General features: G+C 41.4%; 1 protein-coding gene across 8 annotated transcripts in view; it reads left to right on the plus strand.

Annotated features, from left to right (window-relative positions):
- lrrc7 (leucine rich repeat containing 7) overlaps nucleotides 1-14,776 on the plus strand; it is an 87,674-nt gene that overhangs the window by 54,826 nt on the left and 18,072 nt on the right. For 5 of the 8 annotated variants that reach the window (XM_030083290.1, XM_030083292.1, XM_030083294.1 and 2 more), the window contains 7 exons: nucleotides 3,820-3,919; nucleotides 4,623-4,747; nucleotides 5,345-5,563; nucleotides 6,104-6,226; nucleotides 10,155-10,266; nucleotides 12,108-12,321; nucleotides 13,157-13,663. In XM_030083290.1, the coding sequence (XP_029939150.1) occupies nucleotides 3,820-3,919; nucleotides 4,623-4,747; nucleotides 5,345-5,563; nucleotides 6,104-6,226; nucleotides 10,155-10,266; nucleotides 12,108-12,321; nucleotides 13,157-13,663 (1,400 nt within the window). The remainder of the gene's footprint in view (nucleotides 1-3,819; nucleotides 3,920-4,622; nucleotides 4,748-5,344; nucleotides 5,564-6,103; nucleotides 6,227-10,154; nucleotides 10,267-12,107; nucleotides 12,322-13,156; nucleotides 13,664-14,776) is intronic. The other 3 variants (XM_030083291.1, XM_030083293.1, XM_030083295.1) reach the window with 2 other exon arrangements.

Here is a 14,776-nt window from a genome sequence, read left to right on the forward strand (position 1 = left end):
TGGCTGAACAAGAGACCATCTGTGTGCAAAATAGAACTTATTAGGGATTAAATAAGTCCAGGATATCAAAGGTAAAGTTCCTCAATTGGTTTTGACATCCTGGTTGTCCTGCTTACACAGATGAAGCTCTTCCTCTGACACCATTAGCTGATTCTCTCCAGTGGATAAGCTGGAGGCTAACAGCACTAAATATTCAAAGATAGATTCTCTCTGTTGGTGAAGCAGAGGGCCAATGACATTAATTGCAGATCTCTTTTGGGGACAGACCAGAAGGTGGCCAGGCCCAAGGCTAGCAGCATCAAAGATATCAGAACAAAATCAGGATCCAAGCAGAAGAGCGACTCTGAAAGCAAAGTCACCACTGTTGCTGAGTAGGTAACCAAAGACTTTGAAGGAGGTATTTCATACTCTAGGTTCCTACCTGGTATCCTACTCAGTCACTTGGTCAGGATCTGCTTTTGACATCAATCTCATGAAGGCTGAACCCCTCCAAGCAAATAAAATCCATGGGTGTCAAAGACAGATCCTCAGGGCCTGTGTTGTCTAAGTCAAGATACCTCTGGGTATCAGGTAAGCAGGAGGCCAAGGGCGTCAAGGGCAGCATGCTCCTGGGAGCAAAGCAGGAGGGCAAAGGTACTGAAAGCAAAACCCCAACAGATGTCAAGCAGGAGGCAAAGGGCATCAAATGCAGGTCCACTCTGAGGGCTGAACAAGGGGTCAGTGGCATTGAAGGCAGAGCCCCTGTTGGAGTTGAGCAAGAAGCAAAGGGGCATCTAAAGCAGAGTCCATCTGGGGACCAAGGGCATCAAAGACAAATCCTCTCAAAATGGCAAGCGTGCAGTCGAAGGTCTTAAAGGCATAAGAAATTCCAAAGCAAAATGGCAATAGCATTTAAGGGGCCGAGAGGAAAATGATGGCGTCAAAGGCATCGAAAGCAGAGCCTCTCTGTGGGCCAAACGGGTGGTCATGGGCTTTGAAGGGATAGTCCTCTGAGGGCCAAGCAGAAGGCTGAGGGCATCTAAGGCAGAGCCCCTGTGGCTACTAAGGGCATCAAAAGCATCGTCACAGTGGCTATGAAGTAGGAGGTTGGGAGCGTGAAATGCAAAGCCCCTCTGGGGGGCAAAACAGAAGGCCGACTGATTTTAGGGCACATCTCTGTCATCTGCCCTAGAAGGAGGGTCAGAGAGTTGAAAGCAGGATCCCTCAGGTGGCTAAGCAGAAGGTCAATTATTTTGATGGCTTATTCCCTGCAGGGCCAAGCAGAAGGCTATAACTTTGAGGGTACATCCCCTCTACTTGCCGAGCATGAATCCTATGGCATATGGCAGAAATGTAAGGGATTTTTTTTCACAAGTGTGAGGCAAGAGACCAATTTTGACATGGGCAGAGTGTTGAAAAGGATTTACGGTCACTGAGATAAGTGCAAGAGAATGGGCACATGTGGAGGTATGTCATTCAGAACCCCATCAGAGAATGACAGAGGACCTAAAGAAGGCAGATTGTCAGAGAAGTTGACAGAGGTGGGTCCTGTTGAAGCAGATGGGAGCAAACCCTACAAGACCCCCTCAAAGACAAGCAAAGGTACAGCTGGAGAGAGGACCTCCAGGGAATGAGGGACTGGCAGAGGCAGCCCACCATACTCCAATGCACAGATAAGCAGAGGACCCGGCTATCCACCCACCCACCCTCATTGGAACACTGACATCCCTCGGAATCATGGCATGAGGCAGTGTTGACACCAACACAGCCAAACTTTGGTACTGCCACAGCAGTGATGCACCCCGGCAGCGAAGAGACATGGGGCTGCGTTGAGGATGACTCGGCTGAAGACATATGCAGGCTTCAAGCTGTGAGTTTTGGCAGGCTTGGCACTCGTCATCTTGGGAATGGAAGGCTTGGTGATTGCAGGCTTGAGACTTGTAAACAAAAGGCTAGCATGTCTGACCTCGGTCATCTCTTTCATAGCTTTATGGCTAGTCATGTTCCATTGAAAGAAGGCCATGTTTGCTGGCTGGCCAAAACTGTCGCCTGTGGCTCTGCCGAGGAGTGGGGGTCGGTGGAACAATCTCTTTGATTGTCCCTTACAACAAAAGAAAGTCCAAAAAAGAACCAGCCTCTGCTGAGTCAGTGTTGTGATTGGTGGATCATGTACAAATGACTCAAATACAGATTAGTTTAAAATTAAATGCTGTCTTTATTAGATGGTGCAAAATCCAGAAAACCAAAACCAAGCAAGCAGTGGGATCCAAAACAGAAGTCGCAACAGGGAGTCCAGACAGGGGCAGGAACACACAGATGATGCAGGAAACAGAACCAAAGCTAGGACTAAATGGAGAGTTCAAAAGGTAATGAGACTGGAGACAAGGACATTGAATGCAGCTAAACAGACAAACTAACCAATGCACATAGACAGACTGAAACCTTCAAACACCTCAGGAGCAGAGGTGTCAAGAAAGTACTTTCCCATGCCATGTTTTTGTTGTGCCCAGTCAGTTAACAAAGGGCTGGGCTGATTTGAATCACCTGCAACAAACAGTTCTGGGCCCAGGTGATCACAATCAGCCCAGCTCTTCGAGAACTGACTGGGTACATGGAAAACATGGCATGGGAAAGTACTTTCTTGACACCTCTGCTCAGGAGATAGGGCTTGACTAGACTCAGGTGGAAACAATCAAGGTCAACATTTTGGTGAGGAAAATTAAACTTGGAACAACAAGGTAACGATGCGAGGAGAGAAAGTTCTCATGAATAGAAACCTGAAACCTGAACTAAATACAGATCCTGAAGAAAATGTTAGCCATATTATGGACCATACAAATGTGAAACACCCAGATACCAGGTACCAAAATGAAATACAGTAAAAACAAGTTAAGATATCAGTGACAAAAAATTATTGATGAAAAAATAAGAAAATACAACCAAAAGCTAAAGAAAATAAACAGGGTAATAACACTATAAAATAGAGCTGTGACTGGTTTATCTTATGGTTATGTTGGGAGATTTGTGGTGCATTAATCATTCCAGGCATAATTCTACAGTTCTGTAGCAAATAATCTTAACCTCAGCATGTGCATGCTTAATGGAGTAAGCTCAGAGTCCCGTAATCAGTTTCCACATTATTTTGTTCTCAGTCACACTTTGATCGAGAAAAAGTGATTTCAATTTAAATTATATAAAATGTAATCAAAGCTTTGTGTTCTCAAACGTCTTGTTCTTTTTTACCTACCAGTAAAAGAAGCAAGTCTAAAATTCAAATGCAATTTGTGAAATGGCAGAGCCATGCAATATTTGCATATAAAATTGACACTGAGGCATCTGTGTCATGGATAAAAATTCTGTTTATGATTCATTCATCCCATTAGAGTTGATAATTATGTTAGTTTGAAATGAAAGCTTCAAACATTATCAATGGAATTATATTTGTCGGAAAGATTTAAAAGTCTATCTCAATAGCTGTGTCTGCAAACAAATATAATGAAATAACAGTGGATGTGATTGGTTAATCACATACATATATGAAGGACCATAAAGAGAAACATGTTATTCTAAAACAGATCAACCTGGAATTAAAATGTAATGCCCAATCAATTTTTGTTTTTGATAAATGTTTTTAGCTTACTTTTTTCAAATGATATAAATGCCCACCCTACAGTTTTAGTTTCAAGGCAAAGTGTTACTGTCTTTAGGGAGATTTGAATTAATTAAACATTCAATATATTTTTTAACTACAAGTAAAATTTGGTTAAAATCAGCAATCAAATGATCAGTGCCGTCCATAAGAATGCTAAACATAATGTTTGTGTGCATCTTTTTTTACAGTCCAAGGCTCTGATCCCACTGCAGACAGAAGCCCACCCTGAGACCAAACAGAAGGTTTTGACCAACTACATGTTTCCTCAGCAACCACGACACGATGAGGGTACACATTGTTTGTCTGTACTTTGCAAAATGGTACTTCGGGACGTTTGAAAAAGAACATTCAGGGTCTCATTTGTTTGGGTGCACTGAGTAAAACTAAAATGTTATAATAATTGGATATTTTATACAGTAGAAGTTCTCAACTAGAGTTCTGTGACTCCTTTGACATGGCATCAAAGATCACAGGCAGCGACCAGAAGCTTTGCCTGCTCTGAGATTATTAAAATTTGATTTGCACATGCCAAAAGTGCAGTCTGAATTTGGCTCAACAGAGAATGGACATAGGGCCCACTGCCTTTTTTTAGCAACAATCTGGGGGACCTTTGGGGGTGAAAAAAACTTGAGAACTACTGATGTAATGAATGTGTGTTGACCTGTAAGTTGTGGCAATGACTGCCAGTTTATAAACTGTTTCTTTGCTCTGCAGTTTAGCATGCATGTGAACTCTAACGTAAAAATAGCGTCATTTGTGATTATTTTGTGGTATTACTGTTTGAGGTATTAATTACTTGAAAGCATGGGGTGAAGCACATCTTGCCTTTGATGAAAATTAAAAAAAATCAACCTGGAGGAAGAGGTCTGCATACTATACTGTAATTATGCAAAAGAAGACACGTAATGTTTGATTGTGACTGTGCTGTTTGGTTTGTCACATACTCAAAGTGTTCTAATGGCTGATTACTAAGGCAAACATGTGTGTGCAGATTACCAGTCGGATAGTGACAGCTTTAATCCTACTCTGTGGGAGGAGCAGAGACAGCAGAGGATGACTGTGGCCTTTGACTTTGAGGACAAGAAAGAAGACGAAGACAGCTCTGGGAAGGTCAAGGTTGGCTCGGCCTTTCTTTTTTCCATCCGTCACACCAATTGTGCAAGAGGTTCATTTCAGGCAAATTATTTTTGTTGTGTATTAATTTCAACAGCAGCACTAAACTGAGACTAACATAAGGCTTCATAATGCAATCAAACAGAAATCCAAGATACAGAAAAAAATCTGTTTCAATGACATTAATCTGGTATTAAATCTATGGATCATCTCTATGAAGTATAAATTATGTGCTAGAATTTTAATAACAATAAATTTGGTGCACGTTTGTCACATAAGTGTTGTGAATATGAGTGAAAAACCATTATATTGAACTGGGTCTGATGTATTTACTGTACATCTATTGCCATATTTGGGATAATTAAGAATACAATTTACCTCACAACACTGCTTTTACAGAGAATGAAAATTATACATCACTCGCCCCTCTCTGTATCACATCACATGTATAGCAGAATTTGGGTGCATTAATCAGGAATTCCTCACCACCACATCATTATTAAAGCTGGCTTTGCATTAAATAATCCAATACACAGTCCTTGTTACAATGGTGGTATTTAATTTTGACTGATTCCCAATCCTTTTCAACTCTATTTGTAGGTGGAGATAAATTTAAAGCGCTACCCAACGCCCTATCCTGAGGACCTTAAGAACATGGTTAAATCTGTGCAAAGTCTTGTAGGGAAAAGCGTACATGCTGGACACATGCACCAGCACCAGTTGAGCACCGGCACCGCCACCTCAGCGGGAACCAACATGGAGCATACACACCTCAGCAAAGATGCGTATGAGCCACCTTGGCCACTCCCTCCCAAAGAGGTAGGAAAGACATAAGTTGTACAGACATGAACTACAATGTATGCTCATGTTTTTTGTTTTGTTTTGTTTTGTTTTTTTTGTTTCTTTTTTAATAAACCAACTCACATGTATTCAAAGCTTCATTTGAAAGCCAGACCACAGACAATATGTTGGTCTTGGAGCCAAGTGACAAGAAAATGAAACAGTCAGGCACGCTATGTGAGCTGAGTATCACAGAGTTACCATGACTCTTATTTAGTAAGCAAAAGGCCATCTATATTCAATGTCGCTCAAAGTGACTTTTATCTCATTGTAAATGTGATGTAGTCTCTTTAATGGTTTTTAAATACACAGGTGAAAACTACCGAACCGCCGCCCACCGTCATATTCACAGATACTCAAAGATGTTATTAAATTCAATCGTGTCTGTAGCTGTGAGGTCTTTAATCATTGCAATAAAAGACATAGAGCTAAGAATATCAAATGATCTCTTCATCTTTGTGTTTGCTCTCTCGATGCAAATACCAGCGCCTGACTGCAGAAAACAAACTTGTTTTCCAGGTGACAGACAGAGAAATGCAGGAATTCTCTCAGGCTCAGTTAATGGATCAGGGATCAATGCATAACTCTGGTATCGACATTCCCAAGAGGAAGGACAAAGAAGACTTGACAGAGAGCTCTGAGGTTTGTCACAGTGTGTGCTCACGCTCCATATTCAAATAAGTGAAACAGATTTGTGAAAAAGTCATTTTTGATGGATTTTTGTCAGTTTTAAGGGCAGCCACAGATGTTTTATTTATTAATTTGTTGCCTCAAGTTCATACTTTGGATGAGGTTAATAGCTGCCTAAACTGGTGACTTGAGAATGTATTCTTTGCTACGGTTGTTGTGAAAACAGTTATTTAATCACACCTCTAAATTTAAACAATTTGCTACAAAGTGTTAGATGTGAGGTTCCAGAGACTGTAACCAGAAGAGAGGACTCCAGACTGGAGACTTAAAGCTAGGGTAGACGATGTTGTCCAAAAGCACTTTTTGTCATACTGAGTGAAATGCTCCTTGCCCCCTGGGGGTCTAAGGCGGTGGTTGCTTCGTTTTGTCTCGTTACTGTGAATTTGACATATTAACATTATGCTTATTCACTGTTTTTATTTTTACCAACCAATGTAACATCTTGAAGCCCGCTGAGGCAACTGTTGTTGTGATACTGGGCTATACAAAAATAAATTGATTGATTGATTGAATACATTATGTGTACGGAAAAAGGTGTGGAAAAAATCTGACAACTGTAGCGGCCAAAGGAAAGTAAAAACTCCGACCAATCGTAAGGCGCGGACCGCTCTTAAGAAACCAATCAAATCCCTTCGCCGTTCTACCAGCCCTCTGCGCATACATTTCAATGGCGTGCACTGGCCCTGGTTCAGTGCATGCGCGCGTTGCCAAGGTGCTCTCGGCGCTCGCGGCTCACGTGAAAAATAGAACGAAGCGGAGCGGGCGCGGAGCGGGCGCGGAGTGGGCGCGCCGCGCTCCTATGCGCATTGTGTGCGGGCAGTCAGAAAGGTTAATAACATTGGAGGCGATCGCAAACTCTGTGCGCCTGGCGCTTCCGCGTGCGTGCGCGCGGCGCTTCCGCGTCCAGTGCGTTCGCTCCCAACGGGAGCTCCTCCAATGGGGTGGGAGCTGGGCGGAGCCTTGGGGAGATGCTACATTCGTGCAACATGCTAGTTTTCCAAGATCGTCGACCCTAGATTTAAAGGTAGGGTAGGCGATGTTGTTCAACAGCACTTTTTGTCATTTTGCGTGAAATGCTCCTTGCTCCCTGGGAGAAGTCAATACATTATGTGTACGGAAAAAGGTGCAGAAAAAAATCTGACAACTGTAGCGGCCACAGGACTGTAAAAACTCCGACCAATCGTAAGGCGCGGACCGCTCTCAAGAAACCAATCAGATGCCGTGCTCCGCTGTCTGAACAGCCCCGCCTGCTCCACTCCGTCTGTGTGTGTGTGTGTGCGTGTGTGTGTGTGTGTGTGTGTGTGTGTGTGTGTGTGTGTGTGTGTGAACGCGCGGCGCAGATCAGCTCACAAGACCGCCTCTCGGTAATTACGTCGTGCAACAAAGTATCATAGTATTGTGTGCAAAGCGCTGGTCAATTTACGGTTATGTGCTATGAGAAACAGTGAACCCCGGACATTTCCTTGAATTTAAAAAAACCCGCCCGGACGCCCCGGACAGGACGTAAAAAGTGGACATGTCCGGGACACGGTCACGGCGCGGTCACGTTCGTGGGGTGTGTGGCATTGGGCCAAGCACTGATTGGGGTAGGAGGAGCTTAGAGGGGATGGGTTGAGGTGTGCCACTTTCAGATCTTGCAGGCTCTTCAACATCGTCTACCCTAGCTTTAAAGCATCATCCATGAAACCGAAAAAGCTCACAGGGGAGAAATGTTGAATTTTGCTCCGTGAAGGCTACATTCCTGCACATTTTTGATATTTCCATGAGTCCATCATCACATGACAAATTGATTTGAATCAGGTGCCTTAGCGAAGACAGATGTGGCATGCCTCAATAATTTACTACTCCCTTCCCAGTGTTGTGCAGGTGACAGACAATGTATAAATGATTGCAATTATTAGTTACTCATAGTATTTTTCCATTTATTATTACTAAGAGAAAAATGACCATTCTTTTGGAAAATCGACATGTTTGTTGCTTTTTGTTGCCTCTCTAATTTGGATTTGGTTTTCCTAACAATATGTAGTGTTACAGCTTGTAAATCATCATAATGATGACAGTTACCTCATTCAGTTCAACTGAGGTTTGAAGATTTTTTTTGTTATATTATTTTGATCAGATTGAGTTCATAAGTCATCAAAATACTTTTGTGCATAGGATTATGAAATACATAACAAACAAAATTTAAAAAAAAAAACATTAGTAACACATGATTTGTTTTTCCTGGCTTATACATTTTCATTGTTGTTGTTACACAACATTGCAGAACAATACGAGTCAAGACAAATTCTGTTATGAGGTTTTTTTTTTTAATTATTGATAAATATTTTAGAACCAATAACATACTGACATGTTTTCGGTTTTTATATTCATGCACAACGTAATTATATAAGCAAATATTTTTATTCAATGTTAAATACTTTACTTTGTCTGAAGAAAAGAATATTAAATTATATAAACAATCCACAGCTTTCTGTTGCTCTGCCATCTCTTGTCAGTCCACAATTTCTAGCCTCCTCTACAAAGCTTGAAGGGATGAGAGGTGGTTTAATTAGTGACCATCTTGTGGATGCTACTTCTCATGATGCATTGCAGTGTGTGACTTATATAGGGGATGTGTTTACTCAATATATATTTAAACAACACTGCAAAATGAAGAGTGTAGTATATAGTTCGTGACTGAAAACAAAAAAAAAAAATAAAAACTTGACAGACAGGAACCCATAAAACACAGGATACAAACCTTATATTGAATGGTGTGGTTATGTGCAGGAACTCCCAAATGTGTTCCCATCAGGTGGACATTCATCTTGCAAGAAAATCTTGCACAAATGTTTAAATTATGACAGATCGTATCAAAGTAACCATTAAAGTAATATATATCTATCATCCGTAACACTGTATGCAACTCAGAATTGTGTCAGGCTGGAGTCACAGGATACATCCTAGACAGGTCACATGCCTATCACAGCACAGTAACGTGAGCGTTGACCCAGAAGTTCTTTATTGGTTTAAATATTAAAGGTATAATGGCCGATTTTCTCGAAAAAGTCTAAGCCAAACGTCTGTTACTCGCTTTTTGAAAACGTGCATGCGCCAGACCATCCTACCTGCTCTGCTGCTCCTATGAGCGCGCTTGACGGTGTGACGCAAGCATTTCTTCAGCGTGATTGACATGTCGGAGGACCAATAGTTGACGCTCACATCACTCCATTCATTGGATAAAACATCGTCCATTATACCTTTAACCTCAAGGCCTTCAATACTTTCAGTTAGACCAAGCCCCACAGTTCTTTGCATATTAGTATGCAGTTGATTTGCCGACAAGTATATCAGCAACCTGAAATTACTTCTTTCCAAGTCCTTTATTGACTAGCGGCACCAACAATAAATCCTGGAAGAGAGGGGTATAAAAAAAGAAAAGAAAATAACCAGCAGATTTTTGATTGACGTTAACCCTAAGAAAAAGGGTAGAGAGAAAACAGATTGATGCAGCCTAATAAATAAACATGCTAATGTTGGGGTCTGCAGACGAAGTGAAAGGCAAGAAAGACAATCTAACCAAAGTAAACAAAACACAACTGTGTGTAAAGGTTTAAAATCTGCAATGAATCATAAGGCAGCATGATAGAAAGTGTCACACTAGCTCTGTCTTTCTGATCTCACTTTCTCAGTCATCCAAGTAAAACTGATTTGCTTTTGTATTTGTTTGTTGGTGTTCCACTCCATTTTGACTAACATACAGTTCTTAGACCGACTCTAATTCCTCATCATCTGCCAAATTCTCTGTCCAAGGCTTTCCTGCGGTGCTGATACCTGATGTCCAACTGTGTGTTTTTTTTTTTGTTTGTTTGTTTTGTTTTTTTTCCCATCCCTTCAGGACTCAATGGGCGGCTCTCCTAATGACATCCGTATCTCTGACATGCGACCCACGCTGGTGGAGCCACCAATGTACAAACCAAAGGTGGTGCTGCTGGGAAAGGATAAGAAAGGTAATGTGAAGCTGAAAGAAATGTGCTGCCATGTGGAGTCATGCTGAGCTAAACATACATGTAGACAAAAGGTTGCACACAATTATGTAGTCTTTTTCAAAGAGCTTTGGGGCATGTTGTAATAGAGTTAATTAGTCATGGTGGCACGCACCATTAATTTGAGGACATAACTGAGAGAGGGAGGGAAGCCAATGAAGCTCTCACTGTGAATGCTGGTTCCATTGAGGCGTATGCTGCTTACTTTGACCCGTTTACTTGTTTTTCCCTGCAGGCTGCAGTTATATCCATAGGAATCAAAGCTGATTTTACTGTTTTACCAGCCATCAGCTTAAGGTTTTTCTGTGATGAACTGTATTTACTGCTCTGGTTTCCAGCATGAGATCCTGCCATGGTGAGGTTGCTGGTTTCCTGTAATCTTCCTCTCTGTGTTGCCACTGTTTGATTTCATGTTGACTTCCTTCCAGACCTCATTTGAAAAGAGGCATTACCCATGTTTTAAAACCAGGGCATATCTTTATCAATGCAGTGGACTAAATATTGTCCAGATGAGAGCACCGTTGGAGTCTGGACTAAGAAATCAAACAAAAAGTGAAGGAATCACATGTTTCTTCTACCTCGTAAATAGTTGTGACACTGACCTCTGAGGCCTGTGTATCTTATGTACCCTCCAGCCAATCAATTTACCTTTTGATTTGGAAAAGCAAAAACAATCCAATTTCCATTTTCTGTTTTGATGGTGGAATAGACAGGAAACAAATCATCTCCCTTTTCTGGTTTGGAAATTGGAAATCGAAAAATCTGACGACAAGCCTTTATCTGATTACTATTGTGTGTTTATTTAACACAAGTCGGAAAATGAAATACAACCATAGTTTCTTAACTCAAGCTTGCTATGCCGTAAAAACCAAGATGTTGTTCATCTCCATTTAAAGTGGCAGAGTAAAGTGAGGGGTGTTGTTTTGTGGGTAATTGAAGTCATTTCAGACATATACATAGTCAAACAATGGGCCTGGGGCACATACAATGGCGTTATGAGGAATTCCGAAAGGATAAAGCATCAAAAAAACACCACAGCCTCCTTTTCACTGTTTGAGTTCATTCGCTCAGCTTAGCAGTAACTAATGTTGTAACTAATGACTAATGTTTTCTTGACTCTAACATGTATTTATCCTGTGATTTTTGTTGCATATAAAATGGTGCTATTTGTAATATGTGTAAAGGGTGATTTTTGCAATGCTGAGTCTTTTTGACAGGTATTCGACTGCAGTTTTATCCTCAATGTGTTCTTGGTGTTTTATAAACATGCAAATGATAGACCACACAGTTTTAATGGAATTTAACTTATTATGGTGATATTGTCATGATGCTTCTTTTGCTGCCAGGATACTTGGTATATGGGTAAAAAAAAAAGTATTAAAAGTATTATAAAAGTATTTTAAAAGTGATAAAAAATTGTATCGTTTGCCGTCAATAGATATAATTCATACATTAAAGCATGTTTGTTTCATGGAATGATGTTCAGGTTTTTGTATGAATAATTTAAGTAGTTTTGAGATAAGAAAGAAGCTACTATACCTACTAACTTGCATTATTTGAGTTTATTTTCATATTTAGACCATTTCTTTTAATTTTCATCACTCCTACTTTTGTTACTCTTAGTTGTTATTGCCAAGCATCCCCAATAACTAACTTTATCCAAAAATTATGTCCATTTATTTATTTATTTTAATTTTTGCATATTCACATTTAAAGCTGTCCAACAGGAGTCTACCAGTTGTCTGAAAGAAGACAATTCAACATTTTTACTGAACAGAGCTGTCTGTCTGTCTTTGTCTTTTCAGAGTCTACCGATGAAGAGGTGGATAAACTGCACTGTTTGAACCACAGCGGCTCCTCTGCAACCTACTCTGACTACTCACCCTCGCAGGGCTCCTCAGGGTCTTCCAACCCACCTGCCAACGCGCACCCACACGCTCTCTCTCATGGTCACCCGCACACTCCTGCCCTGCCAGCCCCCAACAAGGACCAAGCCCCTCAGACACACTGGACCAACAGGTACAATTGCTCAGTTTCATTATTGGTCCTTCTGCCTCAATTGTCATCCCTACTGCTTTTTCTAATTCCCACCCCTACTTCTTTCTTCTCCATCTATCATTTTTCCACTCGTCTGTTCAGGCACTGCATTCATCCTCTCCTTCTTTTCTCCCATCTCTGTGTTTGCTCTGTCAAGGTCAGAGAGGCTCGTTAAGATGCTGCAGTTTTCTGTTACTCAGCTCTCCTCCCCTCAGCTTCCGTCCTGTTCTTCTCTGGTCATTCAGAATCGTTGCTACTGGGGTTGAAACAAAATGCAATCAAAAGCTCTACGATCCACCAATTTGCTTGCAGCACAATTGCAGTGTCCTTAAAATGTTTTTATTTACATTCGGAAATGTCAGCGTGTCAATGTGACACGATGAAGTAGAGGTTAGCACAGTCTTTCCAAGGCAAGAAGCTGGGCTCTATTATGAAGGAATTTTGCATTTTATTCCTGATCTTGAATGGACCGATGACTTCCAAAGCATACTTAATATGTTAAATGATGATGATTGCGTGGTTTGGTGATTGTGTGTCTCTTTTTGTTGGCGCTGCATGATCTGTTCAGAGTAGAACCTCCTTAGTTTACCAGAGTGAGATACATATCTCAATCAGCTGACTGTGTAATTATGAAACTTTTTATTTCCAAACTGGAAGTGACAGTGAGTGTGCTTAAAGGCATACAACCACAATCAACAACTAACTCAGTTGTTTGCCTGACTGATGACTCAGAGAGATGTGTTGTCTGGGTCTGAATTCAACACATTTTAATACATTAGCATTATCTACTTCTAATTCAAATGTTCTGTTTCTATAGAATTGCCCAGTCATTTCCCAAGCCCATTGACTCCAAGCCCTTGCTGTCTCAAAGAGAACCCCCGTCATCGGGAACCCTGCAACAGCGAGGGGATCGGCGTCCCCTAAGCGAGCCATTCGATTGGGCTGAGGCCCCCCACTATGACAACACAGGGTTTGATGCTGAAGAGTCTCCTCTGGATGGTCCGTCATCAACTGCAAGTCAGGGAAACCCACCACTGGGCTCCAAACCTCGTAGCCAGTCAACCCATGGCCGCCGCCCTCTCCTGAGGCAAGAGCGAATTGTAGGAGTCCCTCTGGAGCTGGACACACAGACACTTCCCTATCATGGCAACCAACGATCCACCCCTGACAATGACCCACAATCCTCCGGACACCCTCCCCAAAACCCATGGCAGAACTGGACAAGGACTCCCAGCCCACTGGAAGACAGGACGGCTTTTCCCTCTAAGCTCGACCTGACGCCCTCCTCCAGTCCAAATCCTGACCGCAAAGACCTGGACCCAAGGTAAATGACTTCTGATTTCCCACAATGACCACTGAACTGTGTGTTGCTTTGTAAAGAACCTGACAACAACCAAATTTTATAAGTCATCATATAAGTTTTTGTAAGGTTCACACAACCCATTACTCTTTGGATATGATGTTCATGTACCAGGTTTCGAAACTATTGTGTTGTTGTCCTCTGTTATGAAACCTTTCCGGCTTGAGCTGATTTTGTCTAAGATATTTTTTGAGTTATGACTTCATTCAGTGAAAAGACAATCAACCAGTGAAGGGCCATCCATGCTTGTTTCGAAGATCCAGCTTCTTAAAACGTGACTGTATAATTTTCTAATTTTTGTAGCTTTATAAGCAGCTGAGGGGAGTAAAAACATTTATCTCTTTATATTCACTTAACCATTTACAAAATGTGTGAGTATCCTTATTCTATATGGCCTGAAAGCTGGTTTTCAAAAGTGCTGACAGCCACTATATATTTTCTTTGCTTTTAAAGTGTCGTAAGTCAAAAGAATAAAAGAATAGGCCTGCAGGAACAAGGACTATCACACCAGCCTCTGGTTGGGACAGAGAAGGGAGGTCAAAAAAGACTGTGGTCTGTATACTACAACACAGGCTCAAGCCCTTCTTAAATGTCAAACTGCTGTAACAAACACACAAGGACCAACATGTCTTCATGATTAACAGAGTAGTTTATGTGGTGTTTGTGAAACCTCCTGGAGAAAAAAAAGATCACAAATTATTTGATGTCATTTTCATCTTGTGGGACTACTCAAAAGGAGCATGGTGTTCTTCACCTGTGTGTCAGCAAGCAATATCAGCTAATACTGTGGCTTCTGTTGCCATCTTAACCTTCTGCTCATTAGATGGAAATTCTCTCGGGTGACAAGTATTAAACAGTTTTAGTACCATCAATTTACACAGGCCATCAAAATTATAACTCATGTTACTTTTATTCACCCTTTCTCCATGCTCTAAAATGCAGTCTCTGTGCCTCAGCAAGCAATTCATCTGCCTTTACCTCATCAGTTTTAACTTAGTCATACATTCCACTGCCTAATGCAGACAATGATGCGAAAGTACTGATACACAATATTATTGCAGTGTGTACTGAGGGGCT

Source organism: Salarias fasciatus, chromosome 23, assembly GCF_902148845.1.
Source record: "Salarias fasciatus chromosome 23, fSalaFa1.1, whole genome shotgun sequence".
Lineage (NCBI taxonomy): Eukaryota > Metazoa > Chordata > Actinopteri > Blenniiformes > Blenniidae > Salarias > Salarias fasciatus.